Source organism: Bos indicus, chromosome 5 (assembly GCF_029378745.1).
Source record: "Bos indicus isolate NIAB-ARS_2022 breed Sahiwal x Tharparkar chromosome 5, NIAB-ARS_B.indTharparkar_mat_pri_1.0, whole genome shotgun sequence".
Classification (NCBI taxonomy): Eukaryota; Metazoa; Chordata; class Mammalia; order Artiodactyla; family Bovidae; genus Bos; species Bos indicus.
In genome coordinates, this window is record NC_091764.1 from 47,290,224 (window position 1) to 47,311,854 (window position 21,631).

At 39.9% G+C, this 21,631-nt stretch overlaps 1 protein-coding gene and 1 non-coding gene across 11 annotated transcripts in view; both read left to right on the forward strand.

Annotated features, from left to right (window-relative positions):
- GRIP1 (glutamate receptor interacting protein 1) overlaps nucleotides 1-21,631 on the forward strand; it is a 502,117-nt gene that overhangs the window by 223,257 nt on the left and 257,229 nt on the right. For 4 of the 10 annotated variants that reach the window (XM_070789343.1, XM_070789344.1, XM_070789347.1 and 1 more), the window contains exon 1: nucleotides 5,754-7,981. The exons of the other annotated variants lie outside the window; for them this stretch is intronic. In XM_070789343.1, coding sequence (XP_070645444.1) covers nucleotides 7,675-7,981 — 307 coding nt within the window. In that variant the 5' untranslated portion in view covers nucleotides 5,754-7,674. Of the gene's footprint in view, nucleotides 1-5,753; nucleotides 7,982-21,631 lie in introns of those variants that run through there. 10 annotated transcript variants of the gene reach the window in all.
- Nucleotides 9,734-9,805, forward strand: TRNAC-GCA (transfer RNA cysteine (anticodon GCA)). The gene has a single exon. It is a non-coding gene; the product is annotated as a tRNA-Cys (tRNA).

The following is a 21,631-nucleotide window of genomic DNA, read 5'->3' on the forward strand; positions in this document are numbered from 1 at the left end:
GAAGCCCAGCTGTGCAAAGTCTCCACTTACTGTTGACTTTACTCATTGACAACCCAACACTACCTGCCCAATGTCAGTTAATTTTCAAACTCGTGTTTTCTCTCTTCTGCTATGAATATCTGCTTCATGATATTCAAGAAGGCAAAGAACTCTCTCCTGTGTTTCCCTGATTTCCTCCAGAGCCCCTACTTCAGGACTTGCATATTTGAGTAGTGAAATAAAGACTTGCTTCATATCATTTGACTTTTCATTAATAAAAATTTTCACCTTTCCCCACAAATGAAATACTTCTCTTCCATTCAGTTTGAACATGCTACCAAAAACTCCTTTTGCTTCTTAGTATTTTAATTTTTACCACAGTCAGTTCCAGATACCACAACCTTTGCTATAAAACTCTTAAAATACAATGCACATTGTAGTGGGAAATGGATCTGGGTAGCTCCATGTGCTTCTGTCCTGATTCTAATACTTTTTCTTTAAAAAACATAGTATTCAGAAGTGATGGATGATATTATTTACTTTAGAAAGAGTGAGTAAAAGCTTTCCTTCCTCCTCCTTAAAATTGTGTCCATAGAGGTTTCTACCAAGCAAAGGAATTTTTTTGTTCATTACCCAGTATTATAGAATTCTGCTTAACTCGGAGAGCCAGGGAATGGTTACAGGCCTACGGACACAATCCTAATGCTTGTTTGCTGTTTTTCCCCCAATTAGTCATGGTGTATTAAAGTGAATAACATCTTTTAAAGTCTTGTGGCAGCTATTTTTGCTGAAGAGCTCATATCCATGCTTTTTAAAAAGAACAATAATTGTGAGCATTCTGATTTGGAAATAGAAATGGAAAATGTTTGGTGGAGGGAGCTAAATGACGTAGGAAGAAAAACAGTCCCTAGAGCAGAACACAATAGTGCTTAAAGCTTTAGATTTAGGAAATAATTTAAATTTTGCTGATACCTCTCCTCCAGCCTCTGACTTTCCTGGGCTCTACAGAAGATTCTAGAATGTGAAATGAGTTAAGTATCAATCCTGCTTTAGGATAATCCTTTCATTTATGGGCTGTGAATTTAAGGAGATTAATGGATATATTGAGTGAAATTCTATGTTTCTTTTTATGGTGCTTAATACTCCAGAGTTGCTACACCACTCTGTCTGGAAAGGTGGAATCCAACAAAACCACAAAATATGCATCCCAATGGGAAATGAATGTTCTAGCAGGAGTGGCCGGAGGATCTAACACATGTAGGTAATATATGCGAACATACACTAGGCAGCGATAAAAGTAAAAATTGCTAAGTATGTTTCCTGAGCACTTTCCATGGAATTAGGCATTGTTCTAAGCATCACCCATACTGTCCCCTGTAATCACTGTAACAGTGCTGTGAGTCAGGTATTACGACCATATTTTAGAGATGAGGAAGTGTAGGGACAGAGAAGTTAAGTATTTTGTTCAAAGTTATGCAGCTGATTTTGAAACTAGTCCATGTGGTACCCAAGCCTGACTCCTGACCTCTGCTCTGTATCACTTTCCTATATTTACATTAGATGTTTGTTGAATAAATGAGGAGGAGGAGGCGGCATTTGAGGGAGGCATTTAATCCTCAGGTGCATAGGGGATTGCCAGTTGGGTTTGTAGAAGAGTTTTATACAGTACTGTGATAAGCCATTACTCTGGGACTTCCTGGCTGTGTAGTGCTTAAGACTCTGAGCTTCCACTACACAGGGCACAAGTTTCCATCCCTGGTCAGGGAACTAAGATCCCAAGTGTCATGTAGCAAGGCCAGAAAAATTAATAAATGAAAGATTTTTTAAAAATATGTTACTGTAAAATATTACATACCCAAAACTGCAAGACCCAGCGGGCACACCAGTATATGTTGGTATCCATTATATACTGTGCACCAAGTTGCTAGCAGACAAATGTTAAAGAGAGTATCTTTAATATGTAATGCCCTATGTGTTTCAAACATTGGTTTCTTCTTGAATTCTTTCTCAGTGGTTAAGATCAGCCTATGATCTAAGTGACAGTTTGTGTAAACTATCCTTCAGTGAAGGATATTGTCATACTGCCTGGCAATTAAAATAATGTTTGAGGTATCTCCATTAGCTTCCTTCTACTGAGAAAACTGAAGTTGCATCACTCAATCTTTTGCTAAAATTCATATTCCAAAACATAGCGTGTTCATGGCTTGCTCTTTGAGAGCTCAAAATTTCCTCTGAAGAAGACTGACAACTGATATGATAATATCTCTCGTAAAATGTGCTTTTGGATTACTTAGTTTCCTGGAGGAACCCCACAAAATTAAGGCATATTTCTGCCCTGTTGCTTCTTTTCTCCCTCATCATCCTGAGATCAATAGGTGGACTCTGACCATTGAGATATCTCATTGGCTAGAGGACCCAAGCAGACCTGTAAAAGCATCAGTCTGTGAATGACATAAACTGGGGTACCAGTTTCTGGGTGCTGCACAGGTGGGATGGGGTACTCTCACTTGGATGTGAAGCTGAGCACGATGGGGTGCAGGAAAGGAGTGGCCAGGAGAGTCTATACTGGTTTCACTCAGATGTTGGGGGAAAAACATTCGATGAGGAAATGCTGGGATGTGATAGAAAGAATATGAGCTCTGAAGCTTTCAGTCTCAGATCTCTCACTCACTACATGTATTCCCTGTGAAAGTGAAGTGAAAGTCACTCAGTCGTGTCCGACTCTTTGTGACCCCATGGTCTATACAGCCCATGGAATTCTCCAGGCCAGAATACTGGAGTGGGTAACCTTTCCCTTCTCCAGGGGATCTTCCCAAGCCAGGGATCAAAGCCAGGTCTCCCGAATTGCAGGCAGATTCTTTACCAGCTGAGCCACAAGGGAAGCCCAAATGAAGATGTATCAGAAGTATTCCCTGAGAGCTCTCCAAAAGCTTTCTAAGGCTCAATGTTCCTTTTCTTTAAAATTAATGTAATACCTAACCCTAAAACTCACCACTTTGCTCCATACAGTGTGGGATACAGTATCTCCAGCCTTTTCTGTCACCATCTGACAACACAAGAAATTTGGATCTACCTCTCCATCTAAGTTATGTATGTGGTTTTTCTATTTCGATGTCTTTTGACTTTGTTATTCTTTCTTCTTAACATATCCATTTTTCCTCATTTCCATGGGCCTGAAACCTACCTCTTTTGTAAGTCCTAGTTTTAACTACTGTGTCTGAAAGGAAACTTACCCCTGTTCCACCAGACAGAAGTCATTTCTCTCTTCTCTGTGTTCCAGCTGCCCTTGTGGGCACTTGATGGCATTGAACGTGCCCTTCCTTGGGTGATACTCATTTATATGCTGCTTTTATCCTTCCTGCTGGACTTCAAGCTCCTTGTGAGGGAGAGAACATCTAGCCCATCACTGCATCCCTATCCAGTGCTAAGTGTGTCCCCTTGCACATTGGCGATCAATAATGGTGTGTTTAATTGAGCTAATGAGAGAGGGAAACTGAACTTTATGCAAATCTCTGGTCCTTTCTCTCTGCTCTGGCTTCAGGGATTCACTGCTTTGACTGAGTCTGCTGCTGCTAAGTCGCTTCAGTCGTGTCCGACTCTGTGCGACCCCATAGACGGCAGCCCACCAGGCTCCTCTGTCCGTGAGATTTTCCAGGCAAGAGTGCTGGAGTGGGGTGCCATTGTCTAATCTAACCTAAAATGATAAGGGAGACAGAGCTGATGACTTTTTTTACTCCTCTTATGCGTAATCTTCTCTATTTTTTAGAATCAGTTGCCTGGTGGTAGATGGATGCACTCTGAGGATTTTATGGATTGAATACATTTTAAAATACTATCAGAGAATCAAGACAGGCCAAATTCAAACATGACATTGCCATGTGAAATATCTGAACAATCTGCATTTTCTTTGATTTATGGTTAGGAAATGTATTGATTCTTTTTTCTTAATTATTGCATATGGTATTCTTGCTTTTTAAACAAGAATGATCATCCCTTTCTTTGCTTAACTTCTATGAGTCTATAATGATGAGAAACTAAGAGAATGAATTTGTGCATTGCCATGTATATTGTAAAAGCAAAGTCACAAAATAAACTCATATTTATAGTGTTCAGTTATTAGGGTCATTAACATATTTTATACATTGAGTTTTCCTTATCTTATTTTAGAAATACTTAGTTATCAACTTTCCTTTACAGTGTTATTCATGAAATTACATGATACAAAAAAAGGCTTTAAATGTCTAGTTGGAACTGGATTTTGAACTGTTAGTACATATTGAACAGTCTGGTGCGAAGGAGCTGCCATAAGTGACCCCAGCATGGGTAACAATCTCACCAACTCTCTCATTAAGTTCTTGCTTTTGGTGCATTTTAGACCTTCTCTCATTAAATCCTTGATTTAAATATATTATTCTATTCACCTGTTTTGTTGCATCTCAGTAGCTACTAATAAACCAAAGGACTCCATCTTTCAGAGCATTTTCACAACTGCAGTAATCACACAGGAATGCTTTATAGTGAAAGGAACATTTTGACTGAAATTAAGTTCAACAATCACCTATCGAGCAACTGCCACGGGCTGGAAAACCGGGGTTACCACCCATTCCTTATTTTGCTTAACCTTAGAGAAGGAAGAAGACACCCAGCTATCATGTAAGTCAAACCACAATGCATATGAGAGTGGAGAGGCCAAGCACCAAGGATGAGGAAAGGAAAAACAGCTTCTCAGAGGTCAAATTCAAAACATGTAGCACTCTGTTATGTCCAGACACTAACCAAATAGATTGGGCATGAACCATAGCCTGGAGCAGAGTCCTGGAGGGCGAGGCAGTACCCCTTCAGTTGCTGGATCATGGAAAGGTCTGAGGGCTTCTTGGAGTAGAGGGTTAGAGCTGGAGTAGCAAGAAGGCACACTGAGGGGTATGGATGCAAGTGAAGGGCAGCAACTTTTTCCAGTTGTTTTGAAATTATTTCAACATGTTACCCCTGATGTGGCCGTCCTGGTACAAAACAGCAGAAGATCAAAAAAAGCCACCGCATGGGCTAAGTGTTATTAAGCAGAATTTAAAATTTAAAATGATATCCGAGGGAAAGGATGGAGGCATAAACTCATAAAGGATAGAACCGAGATTAGCCCTCATCTCCTTCTGAAGCCCATTGTCTATAATGGTAAATAATTGGGCTGTGTGCTAAGTCACTACAGTTGTGTCCAACTTTTTGCAACCCCAAGGATTGTAGCCCACTAGGCTCCTCTCTCTATCCATGGGATTCTCCAGGTAAGGATACTGGAGTGGGTTGCCATTTCCTTCTCCAGGTGATGTTTCCCACCCAGTGATCAAACCCACATCTCTAAAGTCTCTTGCATTTCAGTTCAGTTCAGTCGTTCAGTCGTGTCCAACTCTTTGCAACCCCATGGACCACAGCACGCCAGACCTCCCTGTCCATCACCAACTCCTGGAGTTTACCCAAACTCATGTCCATTGAGTCGGTGATGCCATCCAGCCATCTTACCCTCTGTCGTCCCCTTCTCCTCCTGCCTTCAATCTTTCCCAGCATCAAGGTCTTTTCAAATGAGTCAGTTCTTCACATCAGGTGGCCAAAGTATTGGAGTTTCAGCTTCAACATCAGTCCTTCCAATGAACACTCAGGACTGCTCTCCTTTAGGATGGACTGGTTGTATCTCCTTGCAGTCCAAGGGACTCTCAAGAGTCTTCTCCAACACCACAGTTCAGAAGCATCAATTCTTCAACACTCAGCTTTCTTTATAGTCCAACTCTCACATCCAAACATGACTACTGGAAAAACCATACCCTTGACTAGATGGACCTTTGTTGGCAAAGTAATGTCTCTGCTTTTTAATATGCTGTCTAGCATTTCAGGCGGGTTCTTTACCTCTAGCGCCACCTAGAAAGTCCCCTGATACTGACAAATCCAGGGGAGGGGCTTCCCTAATGGCTCAGATGGTAAAGAACCTGCCTGCGATGTGGAAGACACCGGTTTTATCTCTTGAGTTGCGAAGATCCCCTGGAGAAGGGAAGGGCAACACACTCCAGTATTCTTGCCTGGAGAATCCCATGGACAGAGGAGCCGCGTGGGCTATAGTCCATGGGGTCACAAAGAGTCAGACATGACTGAACGATTAACATTTTCACTTTGTTTCAATCCAGAGGAGAAGGTGAAGGAGGAAGATGACCATGACCGTGGTTTACAAAGACAGAGCATTTTAAGCTGGGCCTTTAAAGCCAAAAGATTTTTTATCATTGTATCTCCAAGAATGTGTAGTATCAGGTTAGTTTGTTCCAGTCCTGGTAAGGATCTTCTGATCATTCTTTTCCTAGCTGTCCTTCCTTCCCTCTGTTTCTTTCCCCACCAATCACTTTCTTTAGATGGAAGTTCTTAATTTAGAATTCATGGGGGCAGGGGGCATGCCTGAGCTTCTGGAACCCTAGAACCCATTGTGTTTGTATTTATTAATGTGCATTTTTGTGGGAAGATGATCCATAGTTTTATTCTGGTTGTCAAAGGCTTCTATTTAACTCCATTACATTAGAAGAAACTAGAAAAACATTCCACAGGTGAAAATTGTAAGTACTATGATGTCATATAATGTAACATTCTGAAAATTCAGCATATCCACTTGAATTTCAAAGACTCAAAAAGTGAGTACTCTCTCTTTGACACTTATGTATATATTATTATCAAATACATGGCATTTCCCCTTGCACACACCAGTGACTACTCTCTAAGCATTTGAGAGAAATAAGAGACCTCAGAATTTAGGCACCCAACCTTGGTAGTCCTTGCTGGCACATTAGATGTGGCTGACATTTAGAGATTACAAGTTACATTACAGGTTACACAGGCCGTTTCGGCACATGTGGGGCAATGGTCTGGTAGTCAAGTGCAGTGGTTAAGTTCGACCTGGGAATCTGACTGCTGAGGTTCAACCTTGGTTATTAACCTTGGCTGTTGTTTCCCTTTAGCTTTGAACAAGATACGTATTCTGCATGTGTTACTCTAATCTTATTTTGAAAATGAGGGTACTGCAATGCCTGTTTTTAGTAGTTATTGTAGAGAGTAAGTGGTTCGTGCAAGATGATAATAAAGAGGTCCATAGCTGCTAAACTCTTGCACTGAGGTCAGAGTGACAAGGTCACAGGGCCCAGTGCCCACACTAAATCCTACTCCTGTCTGCACTCACGTCCTCTTGTCCCCTGGTCTCTGCCATCACTGTTGCGCCAGGGCCCACTGTGGTTGTCTTCTTTTCTTCACATGTGCTTTCCCTGCCTCATCCGTGTGGTGGGAACAAGTGTATGGAATGAAGACTCATGATTCTGAAGGCTTGTCGTGTCTTCATGTGGTGAATAAATTTATCTCAAGATTCCAGAACTACTTACACAGTTGAGGAAAACTAAAAACACAGGAAGGCAAGCCCTCTGTTTCGTGCTTTACCTAACAAGGCTTCAATTCTTAGTTCCTCATGTTTATAAAGTCCAGTTCACACTTGTGGCCATGGCAGTGAAACTGTCAGTCAACAAACATTGCTTGAGAGTGTACTATTCATAAAACATAAAGAGGAATAAAAAATAATTTCATTTGTAAAAAAGCAAATATGTAGGATACAAAGATTAGCAAGGATCCTGTGAGTATTATCACCCATTCCTGTATTAACTGAAATCATGTACACCTTTTTTTATGTCTAGAGATTTTTGGAAAATGAATGGACCTTGCAGCCCATTTGAGAAAGCAATGGCAAAGTCAGTTAAGAAACATCACTTTAGCACTTCTGAATCTTCTGTTCCAGCATCTTTAGTCCTCAACAGCATCGCTTTTAATGTTGATGGTTCCATCCAATACAAAGAAAAGCCATATTCTTCTGCCTCTGAAGCCCTAGAAGCTTACATTGATGATTTCCATTTAAGCTGTGAGCTTCCTGAAATTAATGATACAAAGGTTAACCTGGATCAGAGCCCTCTTGAATTTCTTGCTAAACTAAACAGGGGTAAGCTTTCATTATTCTCTGACTTCAATTTTTAATTTCTCTGTAGAAAGCTGATGCTTTGAGAAGATATATGATCTAAAAGATATTCTTCCTTGGGAAATAACTGTCTTACAGTGTGTGAGTGTTTTTATCAGATTGCTATATAAATTTAAGTTTCCAAAACTTTTTCAGCAGTGGATTCCTTCAAATTGAGAGTTAACTAGAAAAAGCATATCCCAGTCTTGATTTCAGAGGGAGAAAGTTCTGGCCTTGGTATAAAGCCTTGGGCTTTGTGGCTAAAAGTGTTTCACAGTCACTTGAATTCTCCAAGTGACAATTACCCCTTTATGCAATGAGAATGATATTAACCAGCATCAGCATCATTCCTCACAGGCTTATTGTGGGACCCAGTGTGTGTGGCGCAGTCTGTACGTGGCGATGGCTGTAGGGTGCTCAGGCTCTCTCTGCAGCACAGTGAGTACTTAAAATAGAGAAGGGGGACTGAGGTCTGGCTCCCATCCTGCTAATGACCCTTGAGATGTGAGAAGAGTTGCTTGGTCTCCCTGGGCTTTAGTTTCTTTGTCAATATGACGAGAAGACTGAATTTGACATCTCCATAAGTATTCAATTCTATATTATATAGAAGGCAGAAAAAGAAAATTGGTCAACTCCAGTATTTCTCATTGTAAAACAGTCATTCGTATTTGAAGCTGAAAAAAGTTATACACCTCAGACTTCCCTGGCAGTCCAGTGGTTTAGACTCCACTCTTCTATTGCTGGCAGCATAGATTCAATCCCTGGTTGGGGAGCTAAGATCTCACATGCCATGGGGCACAGCCAAAAAAAAAAAAATGCCACTATGAAAGCAATACTGGGTGTGAAGCTGAATTGTGGCTGATTGACTGAGAAACCCTTGGGAAAATAAACTCTTATAGTAAGTTTTTTCTATATATATAGAAATAATAATAATAGTAAAAATGCCTGCTTCTCCACTGAGCATGGTTTGTTGGAGGCTTTAGATTATGTGTACAAAAGAATATTGTGTTACAAAAGTAAGGTGGTATTTATTGATTTCAGTCTTAGATTATTATGAAAAAGATATCTACCATATTAGTGCTTGATATGTAAAGTTAGAGTACATGAAACAGCTTCTTATTGTTTCATAAGTGAAAAGACAGAGTAATGTGAGGATTCCTATGAATGGGACGTAGTCCCACACCAGAAAAAAGCATGTTCCTCAAAGCTAAGTTGTACTGACTATGGTATTTGACATGGTTTGATAAATGGGCAGACACGATGTGGGGATTGCTTCTGAAACTGCGGTTTGAGTGTCTACATTATCTATGCAATTGAAGTGCAAAATATGTTGTAATTTATTCAGTAACGCTGCTGGTTTTCGTGACAAGGATTTTCATTCTTCTTTTGAGGTTCGGTGTAGAAAGAGTTGTTCTGTGTCAGTGTTTCTCCTTGAATCCAGAGAGGAAGCACCATCTAGCTGGCACTTGTCAATGGCTTGGAATGTGATGCAGGCACTTGCTCTCCTCTTGAGTTATTGACTCCACTCTCAGCGCTGTTCTTGACACTTCTTTGCAAAGGGACATAGAGTTTGTACTTTTCATGATAATAAAAGTAATATATACTCTTGGCAAGAAAATTTCATAAAACACCTAAGACAAAAACAGAAACCAACCATAATCCCAAAACCAGAGAAAGCAACTGTTGGTGAGTCTATGTAAATTTCTCCTTTCTATGTACAAATGTATAATAGGGGCTTCCCTGGTAGCTCAGCGGTTAAAGCATCTGCCTGCAATGCAGATGACCCGGGTTCGAGCCCTGGTTTGGGAAGATCCCCTGGAGAAGGAAATGGCAACCCACTCTGGTATTCTTGCCTGGAGAATCCCATGGACGGAGGAGCCTGGTGGACTACAGTCCACGGGGTCCCAAAGAGTCAGACACGACTGTATATATTATGTACAAATATATAATAGAATTGTAATATCCACACAGTACCACAACCTTGCTTATTGCCAATATATTACGAATGTCATTTTTTTCATGTCATTAAAATAATTCTTAACCTTTACAGAATTCATTGTCTCTCTCATCACATTTTAGTGGTCATTAATATCTTTACTGGCTTCCCTGATAGCTCAGTGGTAAATAATCCACCTGCAATGCAGGAGACACGGGTTCGATCCCTGGGTTGGGAAGCTCCCCTGGAGAAGGGAAGGGCAATCCGCTTCAGTATTCTTGCTTGGAGAACCCTACAGACAGAGGAGCCTGGCGGGCTATAGTCCATAGGGTTGCAGGAGTCAGACATGACTTAGACACTAAACAGCAACATATCTTTATTATTCAAAATGTTGCAATTGCCACCATTATATACACGTTTGTGTGGTTATTCAATTATTTCCTTCAGATAAATTCCTAGGAATAGAGTGTCTAGGTAAAATGGTATATTTTCAAGCATCTGTTTTATACTGTTAAATCATCTTCCAGAAAGGACATATCAATTTTGTATATTCTCACCAGTGGAGTAGAAGCATCTTTATTTCCCTACTGTAATCTCACTGTCTGTGGATATTATGAGCTTTTTAAATCACTGCCAATCTGCTAGGTAAAAATTGGTATCTTTGTTTATTTAGTGTTTGCTTTTCTTCTTTTGTGAATTGCTTAGTAATTATTTTTACCTTTTTTAATTCTGTACCTATTTTTAAATCTTTACCTAGAATCTATTTTGTTGTTAGATATGGTGAAAGCCTAATTATTTTTATTATTTTTTCTAATTATTTTTTAAAAGGATGCTACTTGCCATCTTAAGAATAACCTAATTCCCATTTATACTTAGGCTATTTCTTGACTTTTTATTCCATTCATCTGTCTATACCACTTCAGCACTTTTATCAGTCTATTTTAATTACAGTAGTTTTATTTTACAATGGACTTTGTGTCTTGACTAGAATAGAGGGTGGAGGGCTTAGAAGGAGTCATGCTTGTTCCCTTTCATTTATTCTTCCAGATGGACTTCAGAATCAATCTTGATGATTTCTAAATGCTTGTTTTCAGATTACTTAAATTCCTAACCGCGCCCGGGGCCTTGCCTGGTCCCCTCCAGCCTGTTCTCCACCCTGCAGCTAGAAGCATCTTCTAAAGCACAATCTGCCTCTGTCGCGTGTGTGCTGCAGGAGCTACTGATCCAGCTTCAGCTTTCATCTCTGCTGCCACCACACACATACATACACACACCCCACACACCCCACAAAACATATACATGATATACATCATACACACACCACACCATATGCACACACCACACACACACACCACTCACACACATCATACACACGCACACCACTCACATGCATCACACTCACACGCACACTTGCCCGCACGCGGCGCTCCTTGCCCCATTGTGAACTAACTCGCCGCTTCTTGCCTTTGGACCTTTCACCTGCTCTTCCCTCTCTCTGGAGTTCTCTCGTCCTTCCCCTCCCCTTCTGTGGTAAACTCTTCATTCTGACCTCACTTTTCTCTCTCTCCTCCTAAAGTCCAGTTTAGTCGCTCGTCTTGGGTCTTCTCTTAGCACCTGCAGGATTACCCAGGGCAGCATGTACTCTGCTTTATTAGACCCTGTTCACTGCCTGGTCTCCCCGCTACTGGACTGGCTTGATGTCTTGTCTACCTTGTCAGCCCCCCTTGTAAGCTCGCACTGAGGGCGCAGAGTCACCTCTTGTTGAAGAATGAAGCAGCGGATGAAGTACTGCTGCTCTGGTTATATCGTGTGTCACTATGACTCCATGATTTTTTTCCTTCCAGTTCTAGGCTGTACCTGTCCTCTCTACAGCATGGCCCCTACAGAAACTGCTGCCCTCCCCTGCATCTTTGTTGTTGTCATTAATCTAGTTTGTGATTTTCTTACTCAGACTAGAAAGTGGTACTATTTACTTCCTCTTCATCAGATCAACCTGAACATGATCTACATATTGCCAGGGCTTGAGGACACTGAGAACCTTCTAAGGTACGTCTGAAATGAGGAAGAGAGATGGCTCATCTCATCAACACCTTTGAGAATCCTTTTGCTTGCCTGTGTGCTAAGTTGCTTCAGTTCTGTCTGACTCCGCAACCCTGTGGACTGTGGCCCACCAGGCTTCTCTGTCCATGGAATTCTCTAGGCAAGAATACTGGAGTGGGTTGCCATGCCCTCCTCCAGGGGATCTTCCTGACCCAGGATCGAACCCGCATTTCTTACGTCTCCTGCATTGGTAGGCTTGTTCTTTACCACTAGCGCCACCTGGGAAACCCCTGGGAATCCTTTTAGGTCTTACAAAGTTCTCAACTGATGATGTCTTTGGGGCAACCTCTCAGAGACCCATGCCCACCACCTCTTCAGTCAGTGGGACTCATTTCGGCTCATCATGTAAGGCTCACCTCACATGTTACCGTGTAAGAGTTGCTTCTATGTTAACTCACTTCACATGTTTCACATGTAAGACTCACCTCATATATTTTGCAGTTTTCTCAGAGCCCCCACCAGCTGGTGGTAGGACCTGTGCAGATCTTTGAACTCACACGTCTGACTGCAGTGTCTGTTTCTGAGTTCGTTCTCTGAGGCATCAACACTGTCTCAGTTATTACTGTTTCACAGAACCTGGCAGAGTTAAGTGAACTGAACAAAACTGACAAACAACCCTAAAGGATTCCTACCTTAATGTGACAGATAAAGCTGTGTTTGTCTAAAAGGAGTGGGAAGATGAGACTGCATCTGCTAGATGTACTCAGCCTATTCTAGCACATCTTAGGTACAGTACAGAAATGTGGATGATCCTCTAAAAAAGTTATTTCCTCTCTTTGCACTGGCTTTTTTCATTGCACAATTCACTGTAGTGGTCTTCTGTTCTTATAGTATTGGGTTGGCCAAAAAGTTTGTTCAGATTTTTCCATAAGATGTTACGGAAAATCTCAAATGAACCTTTTGGTCAATTCAATAAAAGGACCTTTTCCTCCCAGTGGGATTTGCAACTATTTCCTGGCAATATTTTGTCTGTTTTTGCCTTGAAATTCAAGTAATTTTTTTCCCTTAGCATGGAAAATGTGCTTTGGGAGAAGCAGAGAGAGGTTCTCTTGAAAGATTAATGGCAAAGCTTTCCATGGCTTTTTTCACTTGAATCATTTATCCCTTGAATAGTCCTCTTTTAGTTTTTAATGCTCATATGTGGAGAAAATAATCCAGCAGTGCTTGTAACAGACTATTTCGTGGATGAGAGAGTTGTCCTTTCACAATAATGAAAAATCATAACTATTGATGGAAGGTAGTCTGATTGGAAAGCCAAAGTAGAGCTTCAGTGGACAGAAGAAAGGAAAAATTCTTAATACTCCCCACAGCAACTTTGAGAAATATTGTCTGGAATTTCTGTCCTATCTTGGGTGTCTCAGAGCATTTTGCCACATAATCTATTTATAATTTTGAGGTGGAAAAACAAGGAATCTGTTTTTTAAAGTCTCTTGTTATTCTAAGAGTGATAAATTTATTTTTCAAACTATGCTTGTCTGATGGTGAATCTACAAACTATTAGAATTTATTTGGTGTCAAATATGCTGTAAGTAATATAGTTGGAATTAGGGGTCTCTGATCTAAAGAACCATAATGCCTGCCTTCAAGAACTTTATAGTTTATTGGTAACTCAAGAATAATTGTACTTCAGTGTGGCTAGTACTAAGATAAAAGAATGCATTATGTCTGAGGCCAAAAGAATATGCAGCAAAAGCAGATTGGAAGATTGGAGAAGCCTCTCAGAGAAAATGACCTTTCAACTGAATTTTGAAGGCCAAATAGAAGATATCAGGCCAAAAAGAGTGAAGGGCTAACATTCTAGAGAGAGGCCCATGGGTGTGTGGAAAGGCACATCGCATATTCAAGAGGTTACTGGTAGTTCAGGATTGACAGAAAGAGGGATGATGCTCTTTAATTCTGTTTCCTTAGAGTTTGTCCCAACTTCTACTTTAATTATTACTGATATAACTATGCTTGTACAAAATCCACCCGCTTCCTTGTGTCATGAGGAAACAGATTTTGCTCATTCTCATGTGTAGTGATTTTTAATAGAAAAAGGGCAGCATGGATAATTGGTGCAGATGTTTTCTACAACTTTTGTCTTTGAAGCTATAGACTTTCATAACTAGAATATGTACATATAGTTCTATATCATCTTTTATATTATTATCACAATTTATTATTGTTTGGAAAAATATTTCTTTAATGCTAATTGCCACTATTATACAGAAATAACATCAGGAACATATTTAAAAAAAATTAAGAATTGGATCGCAGTTCAAGTGGACATTTTATACTGGATGATGACTCAGTCTTTTCTATGGTTCTAACTCCTAGAACGAGTACTTAATCTCTTCACAGCCTGCCTACTTGAAAGAGTCATTTTCTCCTTGCTACCCCATCCCTGTGGACTCACCTCAATTTGATCTCCACTTCGACTGCTGCACTGTAATTGGCCCCATGACACGGATATCCTGCCCTCAGACCACCCTGTACAGTTTGCTGTTTTGTGCTGTGCAATTTCACTAATGCCGTTCTCTCTTGCCTGAAATACCCTCACTCCCCAACACACATGCCTTCTTTGTGTATCTGACTCCCACTCACACTTCGATACCCAGTTCAAGCCTCGTCCAGAAAGTCTTCCTAATCCTTTTCAGCCCAGAGACCTTGTCTCTGTGCTCCTGCCTTCTCCTCCAAGGCCTGAGTACACTGATGGTGGTATCCTCAACTGTTAGTATATTTTCATAAGAGTATAAGTACTAATAAATACTATGCTTTTGAACTGTGGTGTTGGAGAAGATTCTTGAGAGTCCCTTGGACTGTAAGGAGATCCAACCAGTCCATCCTAAAGGAGATCAGTCCTGGGTGTTCATTGGAAGGACTGATGCTAAAGCTGAAACTCCAGTACTTGGGCCACCTCATGCTAAGAGTTGACTCTTTGGGAAAGACTCTGATGCTGGGAGGGATTGGGGGCAGGAGGAAAATGGTACCACAGAGGATGAGATGGCTGGATGGCATCACCGACTCAATGGACATGAGTTTGTGTGAACTCCAGGAGTTGGTGATGGACAGAGAGGCCTGGCGTGCTCGATTCATGGGGTTGCAAAGAGTCGGACACAACTGAGCGACTGAACTGAAATGAACTGAAGTACTAACAAGTAATATGAATGATAATAAATGCTAGCTATGATGGTAACTTGGAGAAGGCAATGGCACCCCACTCCAGTACTCTTGCCTGGAAAATCCCATGGACGGAGAAGCCTGGTAGGCTGCAGTCCATGGGGTCACTAAGAGTCGGGCATGACTGAGCAACTTCACTTTCACTTTTCACTTTCATGCATTGGAGAAGGAAATGGCAACCCACTCCAGTATTCTTGCCTGGAGAATCCCAGGGACAGAGGAGCCTAGTGGGCTGCCGTCTATGGGGTTACACAGAGTCGGACACGACTGCAGCGACTTAGCAGCAGCAGCAGTATGACTGTAACTAATATACTAGTGACATAACCATATTGCATACAATAATTGTTATTGTATATATAACATTTAATTAATGATTATAATAATATAAATAGTTGTGTATATCATTAGTATATCAGTCATAGTCATAGCTAACATTTATTAGTATCTATGCAATTGGATGGCATCACCTACTCAATGGCCATGAGTTTGAGCAAGCTTCAGGAGTTGGTGATGGACAGGGAAGCCTGGAGTGCTGCAGTCCATGGGGCCACAGAGAGTTGGACAAAACTGAGCAACTGAACTGAACTGAACTGATGCAATACATACGTATGTGTGTATATGTTCGTTTACTACTAATAGTAATACCTAACGTTAAGCTCCTATTATGTGCCAGAAACTACTCAGAGCTTTAGATACATTATATTATTTAATCCTCACAGTCACACACTATGAGATATTATCCCCATTTTACAAAGAAATTAAGGCACAGAGAAGTTATGTAAAATGCCAAAGGCACAAAGCTGTAAGTATTGCCCCTGGATTTGTCCCCAGATATTCTTACCCCAGGGCTCCCACTCTGGACCAGCAGTATACCACCTGCACTTTATGTGTGTTGTAAATAAAGATATAGGAATACAGTTGAGACAGAAAGAAAAGAAGGAAGGAAAGGAAGAAGGGAGGAAGGAAAGAAGAGAAAGACAGACAAAAGAGAGGAGGGGAGGGATCCTAAGACATCTTAAATATAAATTGACAGATTGGTTTCATATTTTATTTCCTTGGTTCATCTTAGAAAGAACTTGTAGATGAGTGGAAATATGGCCCAAAAGATAGGAAAAACCTTTAAAGTGGAGGGAAAAGCTAATAACCTGGCTGATTGATTCTTGTCTTACTAATTATTTTTTCTGTCTTTTTTAGAAACTATATTTTAAGGCAGTCATAAAGAGTATAATGGCCAAGGTACTGGACTTTGAGTGAGATGAACTAGGTTTGCATTCCAACAGGCCCATTTACCTGCACTGTCTCTCTGGGAAGTTTCTTTCGCTCTCTTTCCCTCCTTCCCTCCATATATAAAATAGGAAAAGTAATACCTATCAAGGATGTTATTTGGGTATTAAATACAATGATGAATATGAACTAAATAGTTACGTGTCACATTGTCAGTGTACCCAGAATAATTTGTTTACCCTGGTAGAATAAAGTGTTAAACAGGGCATTTCTTGGTAGTTTTCATGTTTTTTTTTTAACTCTTGGCTCTCACTCTTGCTAACATCTTACCATCACTCCCACATCCAGCCATAACACAAATAACTCTACTTTCACATGGACAGCTACATTCGTACACCAAGAGGAAGAGGTTGCTCTTGGTGTTGTGTATGTAAGCTTATGGCATATATCTAAATGGCCCTCGGCTTTTCAGATCTGATGTGGAGTTTCAGTTAGCACTCAAAAGAGATTTTTTACTCTTTATGGTACATTTGGATTCTGCAGCTCCTCTAGTAAAATGAAGATTTATGTAGCCCACTCTCTTAAGCAGTTCAAGTAATTTATTATATCAGAGTTATGCTTGCTTAGTTATCTGTCCCAGTAATGCCCTGAAACTTGAAGCTTTATACTCTATTTATTTATGATCTTCCATTTCTCTCTCTCTTGTGTTATCATATGATAGACACTTACGTGGGGAAATTGTATAACAATTTAAAATCAGTGGAGGATTTCATTCTCTTCATGGCAGATTGGCTTCCAGGGGGCTCAGTTTTTTTAATGGACAAAATAAAAGTTGAGATCTTTAAGTTGAATAAAATTACTTTTTTAAGCTCTGTATGTTTTTTTGTAAATTGAAAAAAAAAAAGAAAGCATAAGAACCTAGCAAGGAGAGAGACATAAAATTTTTAACAAAATTTTTGGACCAAAATGGATGAAAGATAGTTAAGCTCTATGCTTTGGGTACTGCATATTGTCATTAATTTCATTTATTTAATTGTTAATAAATAGTCTGTGTGAAGTACAAGTATGCAGAGTAAATATTTATGTTTTAAAGAATAATAAGACATCCACATGCCCACCACCCAGCTTAAAATATACAATACTGGGAATTGGGTGAAGCCCCTATACTCCTCTGAAAGATATCATTGATATATATCATATGATAGACACTTGCTCTGGGAAATTGCACATCAGTTTAAGATATGAATACTGGAGTGGGTTGCCATTACCTTCTCCAGGGGATCCTCCCCATGCAGGGATCAAACCTGTGTCTCCTGCATTGACAGGCGGGTTCTTTACCACTGAGCCACTAGGGAGCTGTTGTTCAACTGTTATTGCAATTCATTTCCAGAATGTTTTTCATCTTCTCAAACTGTAACTCCATATCTATTAAACAATTACTTTCTATCCTCCACTTCTACCGGCCTCTGGCAAAAGTCATTCTACTTTCTATCTCTATGGGTTTGACTATGTACCTCATACAGTAAAACCATACAATATTTGTCTTGTTGTGCTTGACCTATTTTCACTTAGCACAGTATCTTCAAGGTTCATCTATGTTGTAGCATGTGTCAAAATCTCCTTCTTTTTAAAGGCTGAAGAATATTCCATTAGTTAGTATTCCATTTGTCATCAAAACACAACTTAAGTGTAGAAGAATTTATCTTTTTTTTTTCTTCTATGACTTCTTATTTAAGAAATCTTATACCTAGAAGATATTAAGAGATTTAGTTTTTTAATTCTAGGTAAAGTAAACATGGTATCTTAGAGAATAAAATATGAGCTATGTGAGAAATTTAAGTTAAATTCAAAACTTCCTTTATCAGATATTTATTGAATCCTACTATATATACCACGGGCTTCCTTGGTGACTCAGCAATAAAGACTCTGCCTACAGTGCAGGAGCCACGGGAGATAAGGGTTTGATCTCTGGATCGGGAAGATCTCCTGGAGGAAGGTATGGCAATCCACTCTAGTATTCTTGCCTGGAGAAGCCCTTGGACAAAGAAGCCTGGTGAGTTATAGTCCTTGGAGTCAAAAAAGCTGGACATGACTGAAGCGACTTAGCATGCCTACATGCACTATGTACCAGACGCTGTTACAGCCCACAGATTCTTTACCCTCATGGAACTTCTATTCTTTCTAGGAGAAAGACAATAGTCAAGTGAATATGTAACGTGGTGCCAGGGTGTCATGAATGCTATTAATATGAACAGAGACTCAAAGAAGTTCCTGTTCTTAGGGCTAGAGCACTCTCCCAGCCCTGTGAGCTATTTGGATAACAGAAGAAGAAGAAAATAATATTTAAAGCAGAGTGAGACTGAAAGGGTACCATGGCAGCCCATAGATGGACTTCTAATCCAGGCTTGCTCCCTATTGCTGTGAGTTGGGTGAAACTCATGAATTAGTTAAATGTGTTGATTGAATCACATAAGGTATGATACCTTTCCCCTTGAAAGCTTTTCTAGAATCTTTAAGGTTTATGCTTTACTACACCTTCTTGGGATAAACTGTTTAGAAGGAAATAATAGGATATTTTAAATTTTCCTAAAGCTAAAAGAACACAGTTCACTTCCAATCGTAATTCTTAACTCTGTGTCCCAGGAAGAGTAATTTTTCATCATTTCCAATAAAACCAATGTTAGATTCCAGCTGAAGCACTGTAAATGGATAGCCATTTGTAAAAGAATTTCCCTATAATTAAGATGACTCTGCAGAGAAAGCTATAAAAGCAAGTCTTCCATGATTGGCTGCAAAAAGTAAAGCACTAAAATTGCTAAGTAATACTATAGATTTCAAAATTTATATGTATCTTTAGAGCTAGTCTCACAAAAGGAATGATTATTTAACAGTCTAAATTCCTGAAAATTATTTTCATAGTAGGAAAAAAAATGTAACACATACTGCTATACTTCTTTATCTATGAACATTAAAATGTAAATTTCACCTTGGAGCGTGTGCACAATCTTTTCATGGAATTGAATGCTAAATTAAGTGTGACAGGTGATTGTGATTAATCACTACTCATTACTAGAGGAATAGAAGTCTTTGTTGCTGAATCAAATATGTAACACAATCCAAAAGGAAAATGCAGAGATGGACCATTTCTGAAGTAAAATATAAACCATTTCACATCTTTTTGAAATACTGAATGAAAGCATATGCATCTCCTACATCCCATCATTTGAGGGTCACCCTGGACTCAGACTCTCTTGAACTTGAAGGTTCAGAATTCCTTCAAGATGGTAATCCTCAACTCTGCTGGCAACTTCACTCTGAGATGCCCAGTAGAGACGGATGAAGCCAGTAATGCTCAGGCTGTGACCAGACATAACACAGGGCAGATAATAGCACAGCCTCTGAAACGCAGCTTCCTGTTCAAATTCTAGTTCCATCCATTTCTTATAGCTAAGAAAATGTGAGCAAGTTATTAACTTCAGGTCATTTCTACTCTTCAATAAAATGGGGCTAATCATAACTTAATCTAGTCTTTACTGATTAAAAGAAACAACATGTGACCCTCTTTAGATGCTCAAAATTTATAAAATTTCCCATTTCCCTCTTTCTCCACTCCCTCCTTTTTGGTTTTTTGAATTTGAGATGCGATTTTCACTTATAAAGAGTAATCTTAAAAAGGTAGTCTTATACCTACTGTAGACATTGATAAATTCCTTAATCTGCCCTTTACTGGCCCTAGAGCAAGTCATTGCACCTCTTTGAGCTTCAGTTTTCTTATTTATGAAGTGAAATTGATACCAATTCATAAGGATCATAGATCCCAGGAACTCTGAGTGTTACACCCGATGTCAATATGTAATGGATCAGAGCACTGTGCAAATTTATCTTAAGCAATGATTTTAAACCTTGAATTGAAGCATGAGTTTCTAGAATTCTGGAAATAATGTATGTTTATATTTGTGAACATGGCTTTTTCTGGAAAGAAACTCTTTATCTTTCAAAACATTCTAAAGGAGTTTATGATTCAAAAAGCTTAAAAACCACTTCCTCAACATGAGACCAAATAACTACTTAAAAAGCAAGACTTTACTGCAACCTGCTCAAATGTAATAATATATATCTATAAAGATATATTAATATATATCTATAAGGAAAGTATTCATAAGAACAAGATTTGGTTCTCACTGGAAGCAGACCAGAAAGGAGGATCACAGAAGAAAATATAGGCACCATCCGGGGAGGAGATGGTCTTCCCTGATAGCTCAGTTGGTAAAGAATCCGCCTGTAATGCAGGAGACCCCAGTTCGATTCCTGGGTCAGGAAGATCTTCTGGAGAAGAGATAGGCTACCCACTTCAGTATTCTTGGGTTTCCCTTGTGGCTCAGCTGGTAAAGAACCTGCCTGCAATGTGGGAGAGCTGGGTTCCATCCCTGGGTTGGGAAGATCCCCTGGAGAAGGGAAAGGCTACCCACTCCAGTATTCTGGCCTGGAGAATTCCATGGACTATCCATGGAGTTGCAAAGACTCGGACACAACAGAGTGACTTTCAGTTTCAGGGAGGAGAGGAAATCTTAGATAATTGTTTCGAGAGGTCCAACTCCAATACTTAGATCATTCCTAACATAGAGGAGTGTTGTCAAGCTGTTCCTGTTGCAAGGGCTCCTACTTCAACAGCGTTGCTATCGTTTAGATATAGCTCCTTTTGTTTCATTCCCCCCTTACCAAGCAACCTTCTGTATATATTTTGTTTCCCATGCAGTTTGGCTTACAGTGAATATTCTTACACTCATGACAGCTTTCTCATTATATATACATCCATCTCAATATATACCAGTCTTCTCAGTTTAGAAACTCACTGCTGAGAAATGGGGCCATGCTGGGTGAGCTAACAAAGCAAGTTTCTAGACCTTCAAGACAGAGGGGCTGAAGGAGAACCAGGGTTAAATTGCCAAGGAGTTGAATGCTACCTCAGAGGGCCTCATAGGAGACAGGAGACTTACTGCCCCTGTGCAATACTTCATGTCATTTTCCATGTTGACTTTCTCCAGGAAAGACGACCTACCTCATAAGATTATACAAGAATGAGATAAAAATGATACATGTAAAATACTAACCAGGCATTGGCCCATCTTCCATGTTAATCCCTGTTCATTCCACTTTTCCTCTAGTTCTGTCACCTTAAAACACACCAGTGACAATCCTCTGCTTGGAAGGAGATT